This window comes from Pan paniscus, chromosome 18 (genome assembly GCF_029289425.2).
Source record: "Pan paniscus chromosome 18, NHGRI_mPanPan1-v2.0_pri, whole genome shotgun sequence".
Taxonomy (NCBI): Eukaryota; Metazoa; Chordata; class Mammalia; order Primates; family Hominidae; genus Pan; species Pan paniscus.
In genome coordinates this window covers 82,191,299-82,212,770 of record NC_073267.2, presented here as the reverse complement: position 1 = coordinate 82,212,770, position 21,472 = coordinate 82,191,299, and the positions used below count along the sequence as shown (strand labels likewise).

The 21,472-nt window shown below is 44.6% G+C and overlaps 1 protein-coding gene across 1 annotated transcript in view; it reads right to left on the bottom strand.

Annotated features, from left to right (window-relative positions):
• Window positions 1-21,472, bottom strand: part of PKD1L3 (polycystin 1 like 3, transient receptor potential channel interacting) — a 79,236-nt gene that overhangs the window by 17,752 nt on the left and 40,012 nt on the right. Inside the window, exons 17-24 of the mRNA XM_003829498.4 lie at window positions 15,745-15,941; window positions 14,511-14,710; window positions 13,187-13,367; window positions 11,739-11,931; window positions 11,404-11,638; window positions 9,120-9,219; window positions 6,308-6,448; window positions 4,841-5,305 (exon numbers count right to left, since the gene is read on the bottom strand). Coding sequence (XP_003829546.1) covers window positions 4,841-5,305; window positions 6,308-6,448; window positions 9,120-9,219; window positions 11,404-11,638; window positions 11,739-11,931; window positions 13,187-13,367; window positions 14,511-14,710; window positions 15,745-15,941 — 1,712 coding nt within the window. The remainder of the gene's footprint in view (window positions 1-4,840; window positions 5,306-6,307; window positions 6,449-9,119; window positions 9,220-11,403; window positions 11,639-11,738; window positions 11,932-13,186; window positions 13,368-14,510; window positions 14,711-15,744; window positions 15,942-21,472) is intronic.

The following is a 21,472-nucleotide window of genomic DNA, read 5'->3' as shown; positions in this document are numbered from 1 at the left end:
AGTATACCATGCTCTCAGGGATGAAGAGAGCGTAATAAAAATCTTAATTCCCTAAATTAATCTTTATAGGTTCTTAGTCTTTATCTCTATAAAGATCTAGATCTATAACTATATACATTCTTAATATGTAAAAAGCTCCTACAAATCAAAACGGGTAAACAAAACCACACAGCCTGATGAAAAATAGCCAAAGAATATGGGTGGACGCTTACTCGTTTATTCTTTCAATCAGTACTTATTGAGTGCTCAAAGGCCCCAGGTCCCGCCTAGGTACCCAGAATATAGCAGTGGATGCAAGAGAGTCCAGGCCACAGAGAGCCCATATTTGAGGAGCAAGAGAGACAGCCAATAACCAAATAATATTCAGGTAATGATAAGGGCTATGAAGAAAAATTAAGCAGAGTAAGGGAATCAAGACTGATTTGGAGAGGGGGCAATGCTGTTACCTTGGGTAGGATCATTAGAACAGCTTTCTTTGGGAAGGTGGCATAGGAGAGGCCCTAACACAGTCACACATCAGCCACCAGGAGAACAGCAAGTTCCAAGGCCCTGAGTGAGAGCATGCTTGACCTATTTAAGGAAAGCACAGAAGCTTAGGTCGCTGAAGTCGCGTGAACGAGGGTCAGAGGAGTAAGAGATGAAGTAACAGAAGCAACCAGGGGCCAAACCGGGCAGGCCCTTATAAGCTTTGGAAAGGACTTGGGACTTTTAAGTTTGATGGGAATCCACTGGGCGGTTTTCAACAGTGAAGCAACACAGATTTATGTCTTAAAAATAGAATATGGGGAGGACTGAATGAAAAAAGGCAAAAGCATACGGGCAAGTTTTGCCCCTATGAGAAGGGAAAAACGGTATCTTAGTTTTAACTTGCATTTCTCTAGGTGCAGTTGCAAAGTCTTTCATATATTTCAGGGACACTTGAATTGTTTGAAAACACCAATTTTCACCAGGCTGTCTGTTGGGAATATGGGCAGGTGCTCTCATATATTGCTTCTTGTTTTTGTTTTTTGAGATGGAGTTTTGCTCTGTCTCCCAGGCTGGAGTGCAGTAGAACGATCTTGACTCACTGCAACCTCTGCCTCCCAGGTTCAAGCAATTCTCCTGCCTCAACCTCCTGAGTAGCTAGAACTACAGGCATGCACCACCAGGCCAAGCTAACTTTTGTGTGTGTTTGTGTGTGTATATATATATATAATTTTTTTTTTTTTTTTTTTTTTAGCAGAGATGGAGTTTCACTATGTTGACCAGGCTGGTCTTGAACTCCTGACCTCAAGTGATCTGTCCACTTTGGCCTCCCAAAGTGCTGGGATTACAGATGTTACCCACTGCACCCAGCCATATATTGCTAATAGGAGTGTTTATTGGTACACTAGGACAATTTGGCAATATCTTTCTAAATTAAAAATGTATATATACTTTGACCTAGCAAGTCTTCTCCAAGGTATTTATCTTTCGATATATTTGTACCTTTGTGGAATTAAGTATGTACAAGGATATTAATGATAATCTTGCTAACAAGACTGGAAATGATCTAAATACCTATCAGTAGGGAGCTGGGTATACAAATTATGGTACGTCCATGCAATGGGATACTATATAGTAAGTGAATAAAACATAATAGGGGCAGCTTCATATATGCTGATAGAACAAGCCCCGGATAAACTGTTAAGGGGAAAAAAGCAAAATGCATGACTTTTTTTTTTGAGACAGTGTCTCACTCTGTTGCCCTGGCTGGAGTGTAGTGTGGTGCGATCTCGGCTCACTACAAACTCCACCTCTCTGGTTCAAGTGAGTTTCCTGCCTCAGCCTCCCAAGTAGTTGGGATTACAGGCACCTGCCACCACGGATGGCTAATTTTTGTATTTTTAGTAGAGACGGGGTTTCACCATGTTGGCCAGGCTGGTCTCAAACTCCTGACCTCATGATTCGCCTGCCTCCACCTCCCAAAGTTCTGGGACTACAGGCAGGAGCCACCGTGCCCTCCCATTACCTTTGAAAGAATATATAATAAATTGGGAATGTAGCTGCCTCTTGAGAGAAGGGGGACTAGGGACAAGGAAGAGTTGCACAATATACCCTTTTGTTGTACATTTTGATTTTTTTTTTTTTTTTTTTGATGCAGGGTCTCACTCTGTCGCCCAGGCTGGAGTGCAGTGATGCGATCTTGGCTCACAGCAACCTCCGCCTCCCAGGCTCAAGCAATTCTCCCACCCCAGCCTCCCAAGTAGCTGGGACCACAGGTGTGTGTTACCATGCCCAGCTAATTTGTGCATTTTTTGTAGAGATGGGGTTGTACCACGTTGCCTAAGCTGGTCTTGAACTCCTGGGCTCAAGTGATCCTCCTGCCTTGGCCTCCCAAAGTGCTGTGATTACAGGCATTAGCCACCGTGCCTGGCTGGATTTTCTTCATATTCATGTTTTACTGATTTGCAAAACTATTGTTTTTAAAATTTTTATATTTTTAAGAAATAGATACGGAGTCTATGTTGTCTAGGCTAGTTTTGATCCTGGGCTCAAGCAATCTGCCCACCTCAGCCTCCCAAAGTGCTGGGATTACCGGCATGAGCCACTGTGCCCAGCCAAGACACTACATACTTCAGGAGCCAAAGAGTGCAAGAGAGACCATGCCTGCTGTGATGGTGCAGACCTCAGCCAGAGATCCAGTCACTATTTTTGTTTTTGAGATGGGATCTTGGCTCTGCTCAGACTAGAGTGTAGTGGTGAGATCATGGCTCACTGCAGCCTTGAACTCCTGGGCTCAAATGATCCTCCTGCCTCAGGCTCCCAAGCAGCTGGTACTATAGTCGTGTGTAACCATGCCTGGCTAATTTTTTATTTTTTGTAGAGATGGGATCTTGCCGTGTTGCTCAGGCTGGTCTTGAACTACTGGCTTCAAATGATCCCCCTACTACAGCCTCCCAAAGCACTAGCATCACAGGCGTAAGCCACTGTGCCTGGCCCAGTCGCTTTTAGTATTTTGTTCAGGACAAGTTACAGTTACAGACTGCAAGTAGAATGTGCCCTGGGCCAGGTGCAGTGGCTCACGCCTGTAATTCTAGCACTTTGGGAGGCTGAGGCAGGTGGATCACCTGAGGTCAGGAGTTCGAGACCAGCCTGGCCAACATGGCAAAACCCCGTCTCTACTAAAAATACAAAAATCAGCCGGGTGTGGTGGCGGGCACCTATAATTCCAGCTACTCAGGAGGCTGAGGGAGGAGAATTGCTTGAACCGGGGGTGGAGGTTGCAGTGAGACGAGATCGTGCCACTTCACTCTAACCTGGGCGAAAGAGTGAAACTCCGTCTCAGGAAAAAAAAAAAAAAAAAAAAAAAAAAAGAACGTGCCCTGAACCCAGAACTGTCACCACCTAAAACTGAACTAAGGACACCAGACTGGACAACATAGCGAGACCCTGTCTCTAAAAAAAAAATAGTAACTGGGCATGGTGGTGCACGCCTGTAGTCCCAGCTTCTCAGGATGCTGAGGTGGGAGAATTCCTTGAGCCCACAAGTTCAAGGCTGCAGTGAGATGAGATTATGTCACTGCATTGTAGCCTGAGTGGGAGACTGAGACCCTGACTCTAAAAGTAAAATTTTAAATAATCGAACTTGTTGTGGGGTGGGGGGAGGGGGGAGGGATAGCATTAGGAGATATACCTAATGTAAATGACGAGTTAATGGGTGCAGCACACCAACATGGCACATGTATACATATGTAACAAACCTGCACATTGTGCACACGTACCCTAGCACTTAAATTAAAAAAAAATTGAACTAAATAGATTCAACATGCAATAAATAGGAATTGTCATCTACAAAAACTCGCCCAAACACACACTAACCATACCTTTAAGACTGTAAATGTTTGCTGAGATAAAAATGTATTTTAGATTCTTTTTCAGGAACCTAGGAGATGATCCAAATCTCGTCAGGAAGCCCCCAATCCTGAGATAAATGAATGTAACAGTTTCCAGAATGCAGCTTACTTAACAAGATCTAAAGTTAAATAATGACGGTGTTGGTAACCGGTGGAAAAATATTGAACACAAAACGTCCCTGGCAGATGCGGTGGCTCACACCTGTAATCCCAGCACTTTGGGAGGCTGAGGCGGGTGGATCACTTGAGGTCAGGAGTTTGAGACCAGCCTGACCAACATGGTGAAACCCCATCTCTACTAAAGGAGGCTGAGGCAGCAGAATCACTGGAACCCAGGAGGCAGAGGTTGCAGTGAGCCAAGATCGTGCCACTGCACTCCAGCCTGGGCGACGAGAGCAAAATTCCATCTCAAAAAAAAAAAAAAAAAAAAAAAAAAAAAGCCAGGTGTGGTGGTGCATACCTATAATCCCAGCTACTAGAGAGGCTGAAGAGCAGGAGAATTGCTTCAACCTGGGAGGTGGAGGTTGCAGTGAGCCTAGATTGCACCACTGCACTCCAGCCTGCGTGACAGAGTGAGACTGTCTCAAAATAAAAATAAAAAAGATGCATTCCTTAAGAAAGTCATTCTTTAGCATTTCTTCATCACTGTCCACAGCAAAGCATACTAACTCCTCTGCATGGTGGCGTTCCTTGAAGACACAAACCATATCGTGTCCATCTTTTCATTGTTAGCTCCTAGGACAGTTCTGAGCATATTATAGAAGTTCAATGCATGTTTGTGGGGCTGAACTGGATACCCACGCAAGCAAAGTCACACAGACACACTCATAGACCTGGAAAGACGGCTCAGGCCAAAATAACATTTCATGTGGAGATCCTTCAATGAAACCACATTCCTGGTTTTGCACTTATTGAACAGCCTTCTTTGCTACGTGTGGTTGAATTCCAGGGGTCACTCCAGTTACCTCTCATGATGTAACTGAATCCATTCTCATTCTTGCTTGTCAGCCTTTTGTGAAGCTCATCAGTGGGAATCAGCACCATGGGCCTGGGTGAACGGATGTAACTGAACCTCCTTAGATGAAGTCCAGGGAATAGGCTCTTGGGACGCCCACAGGTATGGCCGTTATCACAAAACGCCAGCTGACCTTCGTCCACTTTCTCATAGGTCTTGGTACAGGGTATTTGGAAAATTAATTGTACCCCACATTTGCAATGACTGGGCTCCAGGACTGCATTCTTACCTCTGTAATCCCCATACAGGCTAGGAAGGAGGATGTGATTGGCCCAGGGGTAGAAATCCTGAAGAAGTTTGATTTCCGAGAACTGGTGCGAAAAGGTCTTCCAGATAGCTTGGTGGAGGTAAAATCTATTGGAGTTCTTTGCAGAGTAGATTGCAGTCATCAACAGGGTAAGGAAGAGGATTTGTACTAGTTTAGAAGAGGAAAAAAATGTCATAGTTGAGTGGTTAACTTAGAAATCCTCTATGTCTTTTTCATTTTTCCTAAGTCTATAGACTTACGCAGGTCAAAACCTGTCAAAAACTGGCTGTTTCATAAGGTTCAGTCTAATAATTATAAATACATACATACACATTTCCTTCCTAGAATTATTCTGCCACTAATGATACATTTTACTTAAAATAAGATACAATGGCTGTGGCTGGGCACAGTGGCTCACACCTGTAATCCTAGCACTTTGGGAAGCTGAGACAGGCAGATCACCTGAGGTCAGGAGTTCGAAACCAGCCTGACCAACATAGTAAACCCCCCCCATCTACTAGAAATACAAAAATTAGCTGGGTGTGGTGGTCTGTGCCTGTAATCCCAGCTAACCAGGAGGCCGAGGTAGGAGAATCGCTAGAACCCAGGAGGCACAGGATGCAGTGAGCTGACATTGCACCACTGCACTCCAGCCTGGGCAACAAAGTGAGGCTCCGTCTCAAAAAAAAAAAAAAATACATAAAATCCCGCACAAGAAATATGGTGTTTAGCTCTAAGGACTAAGCATGCACTCTGTCTCTCATGTGATTGTGTTTACAAGAAGTGAAGTCATGATAAAAGCAGAATTTGTCTTATTTGGACTAGGGAATCCAATAATGAACTAGATGTGTTGAAGCCAGTCAACTGGCACCTACAGAAGAGCCATCTGCCAAAGCATTTTCATTTTCCCTCCATAGATCAAGTGTTATTACATTTTGCAGGTGGAGAAAGTGACTTACTCAAGCACACAATAAAACCTCTAGACTCCAAGGTCAGGGATCTGTCCAGTTACCATCCCACCTGCTTTACTGGAATCCCAAATCTCACAAGGTGAAGATTTTAAAAGACAGCTTTTTAAACCCTTCTTTATTTTCCATTTTATTCTCTCTCTTCCTTTCCCTTCTGGAAAAGGTGCTGTGTTATCAGTATGTTGCCATTTCCTCTCCATACCCAAAATATCTCCAGTCAGCTTGAAGAGTTTCTTCTTTTTCAAGGTTCTTTCTGGGTGCTTAGTTGGACTATTTATAGCTGGGGCTACATAGACGGGGTTGTTCTTATCTCTTGAACCTGGTACTGACGAAGAACATTTTGCTGTCAAAAATTCAAATATAGACCAAAGAAATGTTATATTTCATTAAGCAGTCACTCACCATTCATTGAGCATCTACTGTGAGCACCTCCTTTTAAATGTTAAACAAGGAATAAAACTACCTATGCAGTGCTTCTTAAACTCTCTATTATAAAGGACCTGTTTTTTAAAAAATTCCAGTCAATTGGGGACTGATACTTTTGTACAATACAGTAAAAATGAGTTACTAGGCTGAACACAGTGGCTCATACCTGTAATTCCAATTCTAGCACTTTGGAAGGCCAAGGCAGCAGGATCACTTGAGGCCAGGAGTTGACCAGCCTGGTCAACATAGTGAGACGTTGTCTCTACAAAAAAATAAAAAATTAGCCAGGCATAGTGGCTCATGCCTGTGGTCCTGGCTACTAGGGAGACTGAGGTGAGAGGACTGATTAAGCCCAGGAGTTTGATGTTGTACTGAGACTAGCAGATAGTTTGAGCTCAGGAGTTTGAGACCAGCCTGGGCAACATAGCAAGACCATGTCCGTTTTTTTTTTTTTTTTTTTTTGAGACGGAGTCTCACTTCGTTGCCCAGGCTGGAGTGCAATGCATGATCTCGGCTCACTGCAGTCTCCACCTCCCAGATTCAAGCGATTCTCTTGCCTCGGCCTCCTGAGTAGCTGGGATTACAGGCACATGCCACCACACCTGGCTAATTTTTGTATTTTCAGTAGAGACAGGGTTTTGCCTTGTTGCCCAGGCTGATCTCGAACTCCTACCTCAGGCGATCAACCCGAGACCCTGTCTCTTAAAAAAAAAATTAAAACATATATTAAAAAAAGAAAAAAATAAAGCAGAAGCATGCAAAATACAAGCCCTGTTTTTGAAAATTAGATTTAGTACATATAAAGTTAATCTGCCAAATTGTTAAAGTTTTTAAATACTTATTCCTGATTCCTGTACTTAGACTAGAAACAAACTGTTCTAGGCAGTGGACCACACTTTGGGAGCACTGTTCTATAGTGGTATTTCTCAAATTTTAATGTACATAGGAATCATCTGGGAATTTTATTAAAATATGGATTCTGGGAGGAGGGAGAGGGGGAGAGGGAGAGGGGGAGGTGGGGGAGGAGGGGGAGGTGGGGGAGGAGGGGGAGAGGGGGAGGTGGGGGAGGAGGGGGAGAGGGGGAGGTGGGGGAGGAGGGGGAGGTGGGGGAGGAGGGGGAGGGGGAGGGGGGAGAGGGGGGAGGAGGGGGAGGGGGGAGAGGGGGGAGGAGGGAGAGGGGGGAGGAGGGAGAGGGGGAGAGGGGGGAGGGAGAGGGGGAGGGGGAGAAGGGAGGGGAGAGGGGGAGAGGGGGAGGGGGAGAGGGGGAGAGGGGGAGAGGGGGGAGGGAGAGGGGGAGGGGGAGGGGGGAGGGGAGAGGGGGAGGGGGGAGGGGGGAGGGGGAGAGGGGGAGGGGGGAGGGGGAGAGGGGGGAGGGGGAGGGGGAGGAGGGGGAGGGGGAGGGGAGGAGGGGGAGGGGGAGGAGGGAGGGCAGAGGGGGGGAGAGGGGGAGGAGGGGAGGGGGAGAGGGGGAAGAGGGGGAGAGGGGAAAGTGGGAAGGGGCAAGAGAGAGGGCGAGAGAGAGAGGGCGGGTGAGAGAGGGCGGGTGAGAGAGGGCGAGTGAGAGAGAGAGGGCAGGTGAGAGAGAGGGCGAGAGAGAGAGAGGGTGGGCGAGAGAGAGGGCGAGAGAGGGCGGGCGAGAGAGAGGGCAGGCGAGAGAGAGGGCGGGTGAGAGAGAGAGAGCGGGTGAGAGAGAGAGAGAGCGGGCAAGAGAGAGAGAGAGAGGGCGGGCAAGAGAGAGAGAGGGCGGGCAAGAGAGAGAGAGAGGGCGGGCAAGAGAGAGAGAGAGGGCGGGCAAGACAGAGAGGGAGAGGGCGAGAGGGAGAGGGCGAGAGGGAGAGGGTGAGAGGGAGAGGGTGAGAGGGAGTGAGAGAGGGAGAGAGGGAGAGAGGGAGAGAGGGAGAGAGGGAGAGAGGGAGAGAGAGAGGGAGAGAGGGAGGGAGAGAGGGAGGGAGAGAGGGAGGGAGAGAGGGAGGGAGAGAGAGAGAGAGAAAGGGAGAGAGAGAAAGGGAGAGAGAGAAAGGGAGAGAGAGAAAGGGAGAGAGAGATGAAAAAGATCTAAAATGTAGGGGAGTCCGGGGGCGGTGGCTCACGCCTGTAATCCCAGCACTTTGGGAGGCCGAGGCGAGTGGATCACCTGAGGTCAGGAGTTCAAGACCAGCCTGGCCAACATGGCAAAACCCTGTCTCTACTAATACTACAAAAAAATTAGCCAGGCATGGTGGCAGAGGCCTGTAATCCCCGCTACTCGGAGGCTGAGACAGGAGAATCGCTTGAACCCAGGAGGTAGAGGTTGTAGTGAGCTGAGATCACATCATTGCACTCCAGCCTTGACAACAAGAGTGAAACTCCGTCTCAAAAAAATAAAAATAAATAAAATGCAGGGGAGAGATGAAGCACTGGGAGAGAGGATGTGATGACTGAGGTGAAGATCCTCATCTGGAAGGGCATTAGTCTTGGGCAGAAAAGGAGAAACAACCAGTTGGTTAGAGACAAGTCCTTTGAATGGGTTAATTTATCGAGTCAGCAAGGTGGCCAGATCTAATTTGCTTTTTGCAAAATTAGGTCGTTGTTAGAACTACTTGAGTTACCCAAGAGTGCCAAGATCCTCTTTGTTTGTTGTTCATTCTCTTTGTTAAGCCGTGGCATCCTGCTCATCATCAGTGAGTATAAGAATGTGAAGAAGACCACCTGGGCAGGAGAATCACAGAACATCGTGAGCAGACATTACAGATCCAGGAAGATAATACCGTATGTAAAGGAAGAGGTGGGCACTCATGAAAAACTTCAATTATTTGGTTCTTCATTTTAATGAAAAACTAATTTCACAGTAATTTTTGCACAATGATGAGGACCAGGAGAAGGACCATCAGACTCTAAATAATGCTAATATTCATATTTTTTGCTTATAGTTCTTAATCTGGTTGGCTGGGGAAGCTTACACTGTCAAACGATTTGTGTTGTCTATTCAATAACATCTCTCAGTATCTTTGGAAAACCTCTGATGAAGATCCAGACTCTTTTTTTTTTTGAGACGGAGTCTCGCTCTGTCACCCAGGCTGGAATGCAGTGGCGCAATCTCGGCTCACTGCAACCTCCGCTTCCTGGGTTCAAGCGATTCTCTTCCTTCAGCCTCCCGAGTAGCTGAGACTACAGGTGCATACCACACCCAGTTTATTTTATTATTTTTTTTTTGAGACAGAGTCTTGCTCTGTTGCCCAGGCTGGAGTACAACGGCACAATCTTGGCTCAGTGCAACCTCTGCCTCCCGGGTTCAAGTGATTCTCCCTGCCTCAGCCTCCTGAGTAGCTGGGATTACAGGCACTCACCACTATACCTGGCTAATTTTTATATTTTTAGTAGAGACACGGTTTCGCCATGTTGGCCAGGCTGGTCTCAAACTCCTGACCTCAGGTAATCCGCCTGCCTCGGCCTCCCAAAGTGCTGGGTTTACAGGCGTGAGCCCCCACAGCTGGCCTGGGATTTTTGTATTCTTAATAGAGACAGGGTTTCACTGTGTTGACCAGGTTGGTCTTGAACTCCCAACCTCAAGTGATCTGCCCACCTTGGCCTCCCAAAGTGCTAGGATTACAGGCATGAGCCACTGCGCCCAGCCACTATGGATTTTCTTGGGATGGATCCTTAGATGTGAAACCTCTCTAGCAAAAGGTGCAGAAGTTGCAGGTTGTCACTACATATTGCCAGATTTTCCTTAACGAGCACTGGCTGTTCATTTCCTTGGCATTACTGTGTATTATTATTTTTCTTTGCCATTATTAAAACGAAAATGCAATATTATCATTTTATTGGACTAGTGAAACTGACTTTCTTACATGTGTTTTGGCCACTGCAATTACAGGTTTTGCTTTAAAAAATTTATATCTTAACTTACATACAGTAAAAAAAAAAAAAAAAAAAGTCACTTTTTGGTGTGTAATTCCGTGAGTGTTGTTTAATACTTAGAGTTGTATATCCACCACTACAGTCAAGATACCGAGTAATTTCATCACCCCCAAAATTCCCTCAGGCTGTCCCTTTGTATTTATATTTATGTTCCATATCTAAAAGATACAGAACAGTCTGTATCTTTTAGAAATATAAAGTCTGAAGTACATGAAATGGATAAAATGATATGAAGTCTGATATTGTTCCCCCCAAATAATAGATGAAACAAATTGGCCATGAGTTTGTTATTGTTGAAGCTGGGTGGTACGACTTTAGAATGCATTATACTAGTCTCTACACTTTTGTGTGGGTTTGACATTTTTCTTAATTAAAAACATTTTAAGTTTTTTGTTGTTTATTTTTTTCAAAGTGGTTTGGGTTGTTGATTTGTTACGGTCCTCTTCACTCCTCAATCCTTTTCTGCCATACTTCTTAGTTTTTTCTGTCATGAATTACACTTATCCCTAACAAATGTCAGTTAAATGTCAGTTTGCTTTTTTTTTTTTTTTTTTAGTTTTGAGACAGGGTCTCACTCTGTCACATAGGCTGGAGTACAGTGGCGCAATCACGGCTTACTGCAGCCTCGACCTCCTGGGCCAAGCAATCCTCCCACCTTAGACTCCCAAGTAGCTGGAACTATAGGAGCACACCACCATGCCTGGCTAATTTTTTCTAATTTTTGTAGACATGGAGTTTCATCATGTTGCCCAGGCTGGTCTCGAACACCTGGACTCAAGCAATCTGCCTGCCTTGGCCTCCCAAATTGCTGGGATTACATGCGTGAGCCACTACACCCAGCCTGGTCTGCCTATTTGTTTTTTGTTGTTTATGTTACATTGTCAAAACCACTAGGCACCTTGGATTGACACCCAGGGACCTCAGTTCCCCTAACTTCTGCAACTCCAATGGTTCTTCCCATCCCTCACATACCTTTACTGGCTGGCTGATGAAGATGTTCTGAAGCACTGATAAAATAATTGAAATCATCCAGCTGGTGGCTTGGTCTTTGCTCAATTCCAAGCTATAAAGTGCTGTAAAAAAGGCTGAAGCCAGGCTAGTGAGACCTAAGAGGAGCCAGCAGACTGAAGTCAACCATTTGGACAGGCCATTTGAGATGGGCTTTTTTCCTTCTTCTGAGCTCAGGATGGCAAAACTGGTGACTTCCCTGAAGCACAAAAGTTGAGGGAATAATCTCGTATGCATCGGCTGAGAGAGAGGATGAGGAAGATTACAGGGGATAAAGAAGGCTTGGTGTGGTGCATTACCTGGATGGCTCTTGCTCCGTGGGAAGAATATGTGATTCCAAGAGTTCCTGGAGTTTTTGAAGTTGGCTGGCTGCATCTAGGAAGTCACAGGACTGGTGACCCTGGGTGAGACCCAGCGTGCCTAAGTGAGATTTCAGCCTCTGCAGAACTCTATGCAGGTAACAGCAGAAATGATGGTGGTTTTCAGGAACAACTGAAAATATATTTCAAGTTGACACTTTCACAAGTGGATTTCAATAAGAAGCAATTAGTGGTAGAGATTAACAATTCATTAATGGATGATGAGGCTATATTTTCCCACTACTAGCAGAGATTGGACCGTACCCCACATTTGCAGTACTACCATCTTCTCTAAGGATGCTGGTGAATTTGTAACAATTGTAAAATTCTAAGCTTTGATCTAAAGACTTTTAAAACCTTATTGAGTTCTTCACCAGAATGGCAGTACATGTGACCTATACTAGTAAGTGCCCAGGAGACTCAAACAGTATTTGAGAATCCATAAATTCCATAATCTCATCATCTCATAAAAGAAAAAGGATGACAAGTTTCAACAGCCTTTGACAAAGCAGAAAGGATATGTGGGTATAATACAGAAAACTTTTTTTTTGTATTTCTTTTTTTTTTTTTTTTTTGAGATGGAGTCTTGGTCTGTCGTCCAGGCTGAGTGTAGTGGCACGATCTTGGCTCACTGAAACCTCCACCTCCCGGGTTCAAGTGATCCTCCTGCCTCAGCCTCTCTAGTAGCTAAGATTACAGGCATCTGCCACCATGACCAGCTAATTTTTTTTTTTTTTTTGTATTTTTAGTAGAGACAGGGTTTTGTCACATTGGCCAGGCTGGTTTTGAACTTCTGACCTCAGGTGATCTGCATGCCTTGGCCTCCCAAAATGCTGGGATTACAGGCGTGATCCACCCTGCCCGACCTGTGTTTTTTTCTTTTTTCAAGACAGAGCCTATGTTGCCCAAGCTGGAGTGTAGTGGTGTGATCTCAGCTCACTGCAACCTCTGCCTCCTGAGTTCAAGCAATTCTCCTGCCTCAGCCTCCCCAGTAGCTGGGATTACAGGCGCCCGCCACTACACCTGGCTAATTTTTGTATTTTTAGTAGAGACAGGGTTTCGCCATGTTGGCTAGGCTGGCCCTGATCTCCTGACCTCAGGTAATCCGCCCACCTCGGCCTCTCAAAGTGCCGGGATTACAGGCGTGAGCCACATCTGGCTTGTGTTTTTTTCTTAATCCTGTACTTTGTTTCACCAGATAGAGAAAGATTGTCTACAAGTCATCAAGGAGAACAAAGCTATCAGCTCTATACTAGAAGCTTAAGGAAATTAAAACAACCAGAAGGTTGTATCAGGCCTGTCGGTTATGAATGAGTAAGAAAGTAAGACATTTGCAAGGGAGTGGGAGGCAGATGGAAGATTCGTTACTGAAATCTACTGAAGTTTACCACGTGCCCAGTGGCGCTCTCCCTGCTGACGACAGCCTTGACCCTCCAAGTGAGATGATACGAGGCTGGATAAAAGTTTCACCAGCTTAGTAATGTCCCAAGAACTCCATGGCGGCTGCTCACACTTGGAGAGTAGGTATGTATTTCTCCTGAGCAGGAATCTCACAGTTTCCTTTAATTCCTGAATGTAGGACCAGATGAGAAAAATCAGCCTGTTTTTCATTAACCCAGGATTTGTACCAATTACAGGTGGTAAGGCCGTTCCCTTTAGTCAGAAGGGGATATGCTTAGCACAAAGAACCTCAATTTTTCATGTTCCTCTAATTTTTCAGAAAGCAGTCACCTCACAGCTCATGGTAGCTTCAATACCAGTTTTATGAGACAATACAGAATGAAAAAAGAGACAATTTGATCAAACATCAAAGACTAAAGCAAGGCCAGAGTGGTGCCCATGCACTCCCATTTAGTTCTCAGAATACTTAATCATCAAGAGTAAAAGCTAAGCATGTGGTTGATCACGGCTCAGGGGACAGGAATTGGGAAAAATATATTACAGGTAACAGGACCCTGACAGCCTCCCATGAGATTCTTCCCACTGCTCTCTTCCACTGCGTGGGGAAAGGGAGCATGTCATTTTTTTTTTTTTTTTTTGCGACGGAGTCTTGCTCTGTCTCTGTTGCCAGGCTGGAGTGCAGGGGCGCAATCTTGGCTCACTGCAACCTCCGCCTCCTGGGTTCAAGTGATTCTCCTGGCTCAGCTTCCTGAGTAGCTGGGACTACAGATGCATGCCACCACGCCTGGCTAATTATTATTTTTTTGTCTTTTTAGTAGAGACGGGGTTTCACCATGTTAGCCAGGATGGTCTCGATCTCCTGACCTCGTGATCCGCCTGCCTCAGCCTCCCAAAGTGCTGAGATTACAGGCATGAGCCACCGTGCCCAGCTGGGAGCACATAATTTATCTGTAAAATTTGATACTGGCTGGGCATGGTGGCTCACGCCTGTAATCCCAGCACTTTGGGAGGCCAAGGTGGGAGGATGGCTTGAGCCCAAGGGTTTGAGACCAGCCTGGATAACATGGTGAAACCCTGTCTCTACAAAAAAATACAAAAATTAGCCAGACATGGTGTCACATGCCTGTAGTCCCAGCTACTTGGGAGGCTGAGGTGGGAGGACCACTTGAGCCGGGAGTTTGAGGCTGCCACAGTGAGCCGAGGTTGCACCACTACACTCCAGTCTGTGCAACAGAGCCAGACCCTATGTCAAAACAAACAAGCAGGCAATAAAATAAAATAAAATAAAATAAAATTTGATACCAATCTTACCTCAACTACCATTGTGGCAGAGAGAGGCTCAACAGAAGCATCTGAGAGGTAGGAGGCCTGGACGGGAGGAAAGAGGGGCAGAGTCTCCTGTGGCTCAATCAATGGGAAGAGCCGCCCTATGACAAGATTGATTGGGAAGAGGATGACAGCAGTGTGGATGCTGACCAGCAGTTCAGACCAGGCCACAGCAAATGGACGCACTGAAAGAAAAGCATGACATCAACTTTCATCTTCAACAATTAAAATAATCGCAAAGTCATTCCTCTCCTAGGTTTAACTATTTACTGAGGAAGTTAACTACGTTTATCTAGGGATAAAATTATCCTGGCAGTAAAGACCATGTTGTGTTCCTAATACTGCTTCATTTGTTAATGAATGAGAACACTGAGAAAATTTGTTAGAGTATTCTAACGTTAAGGCAGTGGAAGAAAAATGAAGGCACAATGTATTAGTCTGTTTTCACACTGCTATAAAGAACTATCTGAGACTGGGTAATTTATAAAGAAAAGAGGTTTAATTGACTCACAGTTCTTCATGGCTGGGGAGGCCTCAGGAAACTCACTGTCATGGCAGGAGGTGAAGAGGAAGCAAGAAAGCTTACATGGCATTACAAAGCATTACAAAGCACTACAAAGCACCTTACCTGGCATTACACTTTACATGCCTTACAAAGCAAAGCATCTTACATGGTGGCAGAAGAGTGACAGGGGAACTGCCACACACTTTTTTTTAATCCCCGAGACGGGGTTTTGCTGTCACCCAGGCTGGAGTGCAGCGGTGCAATCTCGGCTCACTGCAACCTCCGCCTCCTGGGTTTAAGCAATTCAACCATCAGATCTCATGAGAACTCACTATCATGGGAAAAGCATGGGAGAAACTGCCCCCATGATCCAGTCACCTCCCAGCAAGTCCTCCCCCCGCCCCAACACAGGGGGATTACAGTTGGACGTGAGATTTGGGTGGGGACACAGAGCCAAACCATATCACACAACATGATTCTGTTTCTTTCTAATCCTGAAAGTAAGGGTAGTGGAGTTTAGTAAAAGTATTGCATAGTAGGCTGGGCATGGTGACTCATGCCTGTAATCCTAGCACTTCAGGAGGCTGAGGCAGGAGGACCACTTGAGGCCAGGAGTTCTAGACCAGCCTGGGTAACAGAGCAAGACCCTGTCTCAAAAAAAAAAAAAAAAAGGATTGCTTACTACAAACAACACACATCAGGGCTCATCCATACTTTGCTCATCTCTCTTGGCAGTGGTGCTGTTTATCTTCCAGAACATAACATTGATGACCATGTTGCAGAGTAGCAGTGTCATGCAGCAAGATAGCCGTTGGACCCTTGTAAACTGGTTCCAGGGATGCCGAGTTGCAATTGAAAGCCACAGATAATCCTGGGTGAACTTTTCCACAATCATGGAGGAAAACAGATGTCTGAAAAGAGAAATCAGAAGAGGAAATACATGAGATTTTATTCTGAAAGTGCACCAGTTTAAGATGTGATTTGCCCAGCAACAAGCGACGTAGCAACTCCCAAGCCTCTATTCAACACCTCTGTGAATAAGCTTTCAGATATTTTAATTCTTTTTTATTTTAAATTCTTTTACCATCACCCGAATGTGTCCATGTAAGATTCTTTTGTTGTTTTAGGATAAAAGGTTGTTGAGGATAATTTATATGCTATGCGAGTTTAAAATTAAAAATGGTTGTTTTAGCTTTATAAGAGTTTTGATGAATCTTTTACTCTTCAAAAGTTTACATTAAACTTCTGCTCAAAATAGTTTGGTAAATTCATACTCTGAGCACTTTCTCTACTCCAAATATGGAGGAACTATAAATAATATATAAAAAGAAAGAACCAAAAAGACTTTGCTGGACTTAAACACAAAATAAACCTTTTCTGAGGAAGAGAAGCAGAATGAGAAAACAAGGTGGTGAGAGTGAGGTAGAAGCCACAGGATTACTGAGCCCCAGACCCGGAGGAAGGTAGTACAAAAGTGAGAGTTTGACTTTTGTACAGTAACTGAAACTAAAAATGATTCACTGGGTGCAGAAAAGGGAGGGACAAAGCCAACTTCATTGCTAGAAGCCAGTGTTGAGCCTGGAGCTCATGAAAGGATACCTGAAAACAAAAAAACCTCTGTAGGGCTACACATTTATAGTAAGGAGGTGAGAAAAAAAGGACAGCTTCATGACCGGGAACTGAGTCAAGAGATCCAAGGCTCATGACAAGATCTGCAATACTCCTAGTTTCATTAATTTCATTGAAAAATAGGAGCTCCAAGGTCCCATATAATAAGGCCCAGTTCTAGACTAGAGATGTGAAGGGTTGGAATGAAAACAGTAGCAAAACCAGTCACGGGTGGTGTTTATGGTGGAAGGGGTGGAAGGGATGGTATGTGTGTGTGTGTGGAGGTGCAGTGGCAGGGAGAGGAGTGGGAGGGAGAGGGAAAGTAATAATCCAGCCCAAAAGAAATTAATTTAATGGGACCCAGGAGGCAGAGGTTGCAGTGAGCTGAGATCGCACCACTGCACTCCAGCCTGGGCTACAGAGAGACTCCATCTAAAAAACAAACAAAAAAAGTGGTGTATATAAACACACACACATAACGGAATATCATTTAGGTTTTTGTTTTTGACACAGGGTCTTGCTGCATCACCCAGGTTGGAGTGGAGTGCAGTGGTGAGATCTCAGCTCATTGCAACCTCCATCCCCCTGGCTCAAGTGATCCTCCCACCTCAGTGGTGTGCAGGTGCACACCACTACACCTAATACAGGTTAGCTGTATCCCCACCCAAATCTCATCTTGAATTGTAGTTTCCAGAGTCCTCTCCTCTGTCATGGGAGGAACCAGGTGGAGATAACTGAATCATGGGGTCAGTTTCCCCCATCCTGTTCTTGTGATAGTGAGCGAGTTCTCACAAGACCTGATGGTTTTATAAGGTGCTCCCCACTTCACTGGGCACTCATTCTCCTTGTTGCTGCCATGTGAAGAAGGATGTGTTTGCTTCCCCTTTTGCCATGATTGTAAGTCTCCTGAGGCCTCCCAAGCCATGATTAACTGTGAGTCAATTAAACTTCTTTCCTTTACAAATTACCCAGTCTTAGGTACGTCTCCATAGCAGCGTGAGAATAGACTAAATATAACACCTGGCTAAATTTTGTATTTTTTGTAGAGATGGAGTTTTACCATGTTGCCCAGGCTGGTCTCGAACTCCTGAGCTCAAGTGATCCACTTGTCTCAGCCTCCCAAAGCGCTGGGATTCCAGCTGTGAGCCACTGCACCTGGCCCATCATTTAGCTTTAAAAAGGAAGGAATTTTTTTTTTTTTTTTTTTTTTTGTGAGATGGAGTTTCACTCTTGTCAACTAGCATGGAGTGCAATGGCCTGATCTTGGCTCACTGCAACCTTCACCTCCCAAGTTCAAGCAATCCTTCTGTGTCAGCCTCCCAAGTAGCTGGGATTACAGGCACCCACAGCCATGCCTGGCTAATTTTTGTATTTTTAGTAGAGATGGAGTTTCACCATGTTGGCCAAGCTATCTCAAACTCCGGACCTCTGGTGATCCACCCGACCTGGCCTCCCAAAGTGTTGAGATTACAGGTGTGAGCCACCACACCCGGCCCAAAAAGGAAGGAAATTCTTGCACATGCTACAACATCAATGAACCTTGAGGACATTGTGATAAATGAAATAAGCCAGTCACCGACAGACAAATACTGTACGGTTCTGCTTACATGAGGAATGTGAAGTGACGAAATTTATAGAAATAGAAAGAATAGTTGCCAAGGGTTGGAAGGGGGAGGAAACAGGAAGTTGTTCAATGGGTGTAGAGTTTCAGTTTTGCAAAGTGAAAAAGCTCTGGAGCTCTGTTGCACAGCAGTGTCAATATATATACTACTACTGCACTACACACTTAAAAATGGTGAAGATGGTAAATGTTATGTGTTTTTACCGTAATTTTAAAAGTTGTAAAAATAGTGTAAACATACACATAAATAAATATATAGATTGCAACTCTTCTGCCTTAAAAAATAACTACATGCAGCAGTGATTAAGAATCTATATGATGGACACACAACGCATGAAGATGTAATTTGTATGACAACAATAGCACAAAAGAGTGGGAAAGGAACTGAGCTATAGGAGTGAAGTTTTTGTATACTATTGAAATTAAGTTGATAGTAATCCAGCTAGGTTTTCATAAATTAGAATTTTAATTATAATCCCCAGGGGAGGCATAAAGAAAATAATTTAAAAATATATAGTAAAAGATATGACAAAAGAATACGGTAGACTAGAAAATATCCATTTAACACAGAGTAGGCAGTGATGTCCTCTGGGAGATTCTATGCCAGTAGGTGTGGGTAACTGTTGAACCCCATTTGTGATGGTGATTAAAAAAAAGGCAGTGATAAAGAAACAGAGGAACAAAAAAGATACAATACGTATAGAAAACAAATAGCAAAATGGCAGATATAAACCTCACCTTATTAGTAATTATATCAAATGTAAATAGGTTAAACTCACAAATTAAAAGATAGAGATTGGCAGAATGGACCAAAAAAATGCCTAATCCAACTGTATTCTGTCTACAAGAGACATAATTTAGATATGAAGACACAAATGAATTGAAATTAAAAGGATGGGCCAGTAGTGGTAGCTCACACCTGTAATCCCAGCACTTTGGGAGGAGAAGGTGGGAGGATCATTTGAGGTCAGGAGTTCGAGACCAGCCTGGCCAACAAGGTGAAACCCCATCTCTAAAAAAATACAAAAATTAGCAAGGCATGGTAGCACGTGCCTGTATTTCTAGCTACTTGGGAGGCTAAGGCAGGAGAATTGCTTGAACCCAGGAGGTTGCAGTGAGCCAAGATCAAGCCACTGGACTAAAAAGATGGAAGAAGGTATTCCATGTAAACAACAATCAAAAAAGGGCTGGAGTGGCTATACTCATATAGGCCAAAATATACTTCAAGACAAGAATTATTACTAGAGCCAAAGACATTTTATTAAAGGGTCAATTACGAAGATAAATTCATCTGTGCTGTCTTCTTACAAGCCAAGTGGAAGTGTTGCTAGCCAGCCATATAGCTGTCACAGTGTTTCTACTTAGGAACTGCTCCACAGGCAGAAGACAATGTATTAAAATCTTCAAAGTGTTAAGGGAAAAATAACAAAAAATTTCTATCCAGTTAAATAGCTAACTATGAGTCAAGAGTAAAGATGGACACACACACACTTCTCATCAGAACTATTAAAAGAGCTACTTCAACAAGGAGAAAAAAGCCCAGAGTAATGATAAGAAATACAGAAAACTGGCTGGACGTGGTAGCTCATGCCTGTAATCCCAGCATTTTGGGAGGCCGAGGTGAGTGGATCACCCTGAGGTCAGGAGTTTGAGACCAGCCTGGCCAACATGGTGAAACCCCATCTCTACTAAAAATAGAAAAATTAGTCAGGCGTGGTGGTGGGCGCCTGTAATCCCAGCTACTCAGGAGGCTGAGGCAGGAGAATCACTTGAATCCAGGAGGCGGAGATTGCAGTGAGCCGAGATCATGTCACTGCACTCCAGCCTAGGCAATAGAGCAAGACTCTATCTCAAAAAAAAAAAAAAAGTCGGGCACGGTGGCTCACACCTGTAATCTTAGCACTTTGGGAGGGTGAGGCGGGTGGACTGCTTGAGCGCAGGAGTTTGAGACCAGCCTGGGCAACAGAGTGAAACCCCATCTCTAATAAAATACAAAAAATTAGCCAGGCATGGCAGCGTATGCCTGTAATCCCAGCTACTCCGGAGGCTGAGAAAGAATTGCTTGAATGTGGGAGGCAGAGGTTATAGTAAGCCGAGACTGCATCACTGCACTCCAGCCTGGATGACAGAGCAAGACTCCCGTCTCAAAAAAAAAAAAAAGACACGAAAAGAAAACAGAAAACTAGGCTGGGCGCGGTGGCCCTCACCTGTAATCTCAGCACTTTGGGAGGCCAAGGTGGGTGGATCACCTGAGGTCAGGAGTTTGAGACCAGCCCGACCAACATGGAGAAACCCGTCTCCACTAAAAATACAAAATTAGTCGGGCATGGTGGCGCATGTCTGTAATCCCAGCTGCTCGGGAGGCTGAGGCAGGAGAATCACTTGAACCTGGGAGGTGGAGGTTGTGGTGAGCTGAGATCGTGCCATTGTACTCCAGCCTGGGCAACAAGAGCAAAAATCCATCTCAAAAACCAACCAACTAAACAAACAAACAAAAAACAAAGAATACAGAAAACTAGAATAAACAGAGAAATTGATATTATTTATTTAATTAACTGTGAAATATGAAAGGAAAAACCTTTTTTGTGCATCTAAAAACAAAATGGTAAAACCATAACACTAGAGAGTAATTTAAAACATGGGAATTGGGAGAGAGGTTACTCAAGAATGGTTAAAGCATTGCTAATTCTTTGTCATGTTCAGGCAGAAGAAACATTCTTCTTAGAAAATTAATATGGAGAAAAAGTGTGTTAAAAATTAAAAGTAACCAATAAAAAGAATTAGAAGAGGAAGAGGAGGAACAGAAGCAGGAAGTGGAAAAACAAGAGGAGAAAGAGGAAAAAATACAATGTACAGTTTCTAAACCAGCAAAGATTAAAAATACAAGAAGTGGTCAGGCATGGTGGCTCACACCTGTAATCCTAGCACTTTGGGAGACCAAGACATGCAGATCACTTGAGCCCAGGAGTTCAAGAACTAGCTTGGGCAACATGGTGAGACCCTGTTTCTACAAAAATAGTTTTAAAATTAGCCAGGCATGGTGGCACACACCTGTAGTCCCAGCTACTCAGGAAGCTGAGGTGGGAGGATCACCTGAGGCTGGCGAGGTTGAGGCTACAGTGAGCTGTGATCATGTCACAGCACTCCAGCTTGGGTGACAGAGCAAGACCCCATCTGAAAGAAACAACCAACTAGCCAACAAACCAAGAGGCA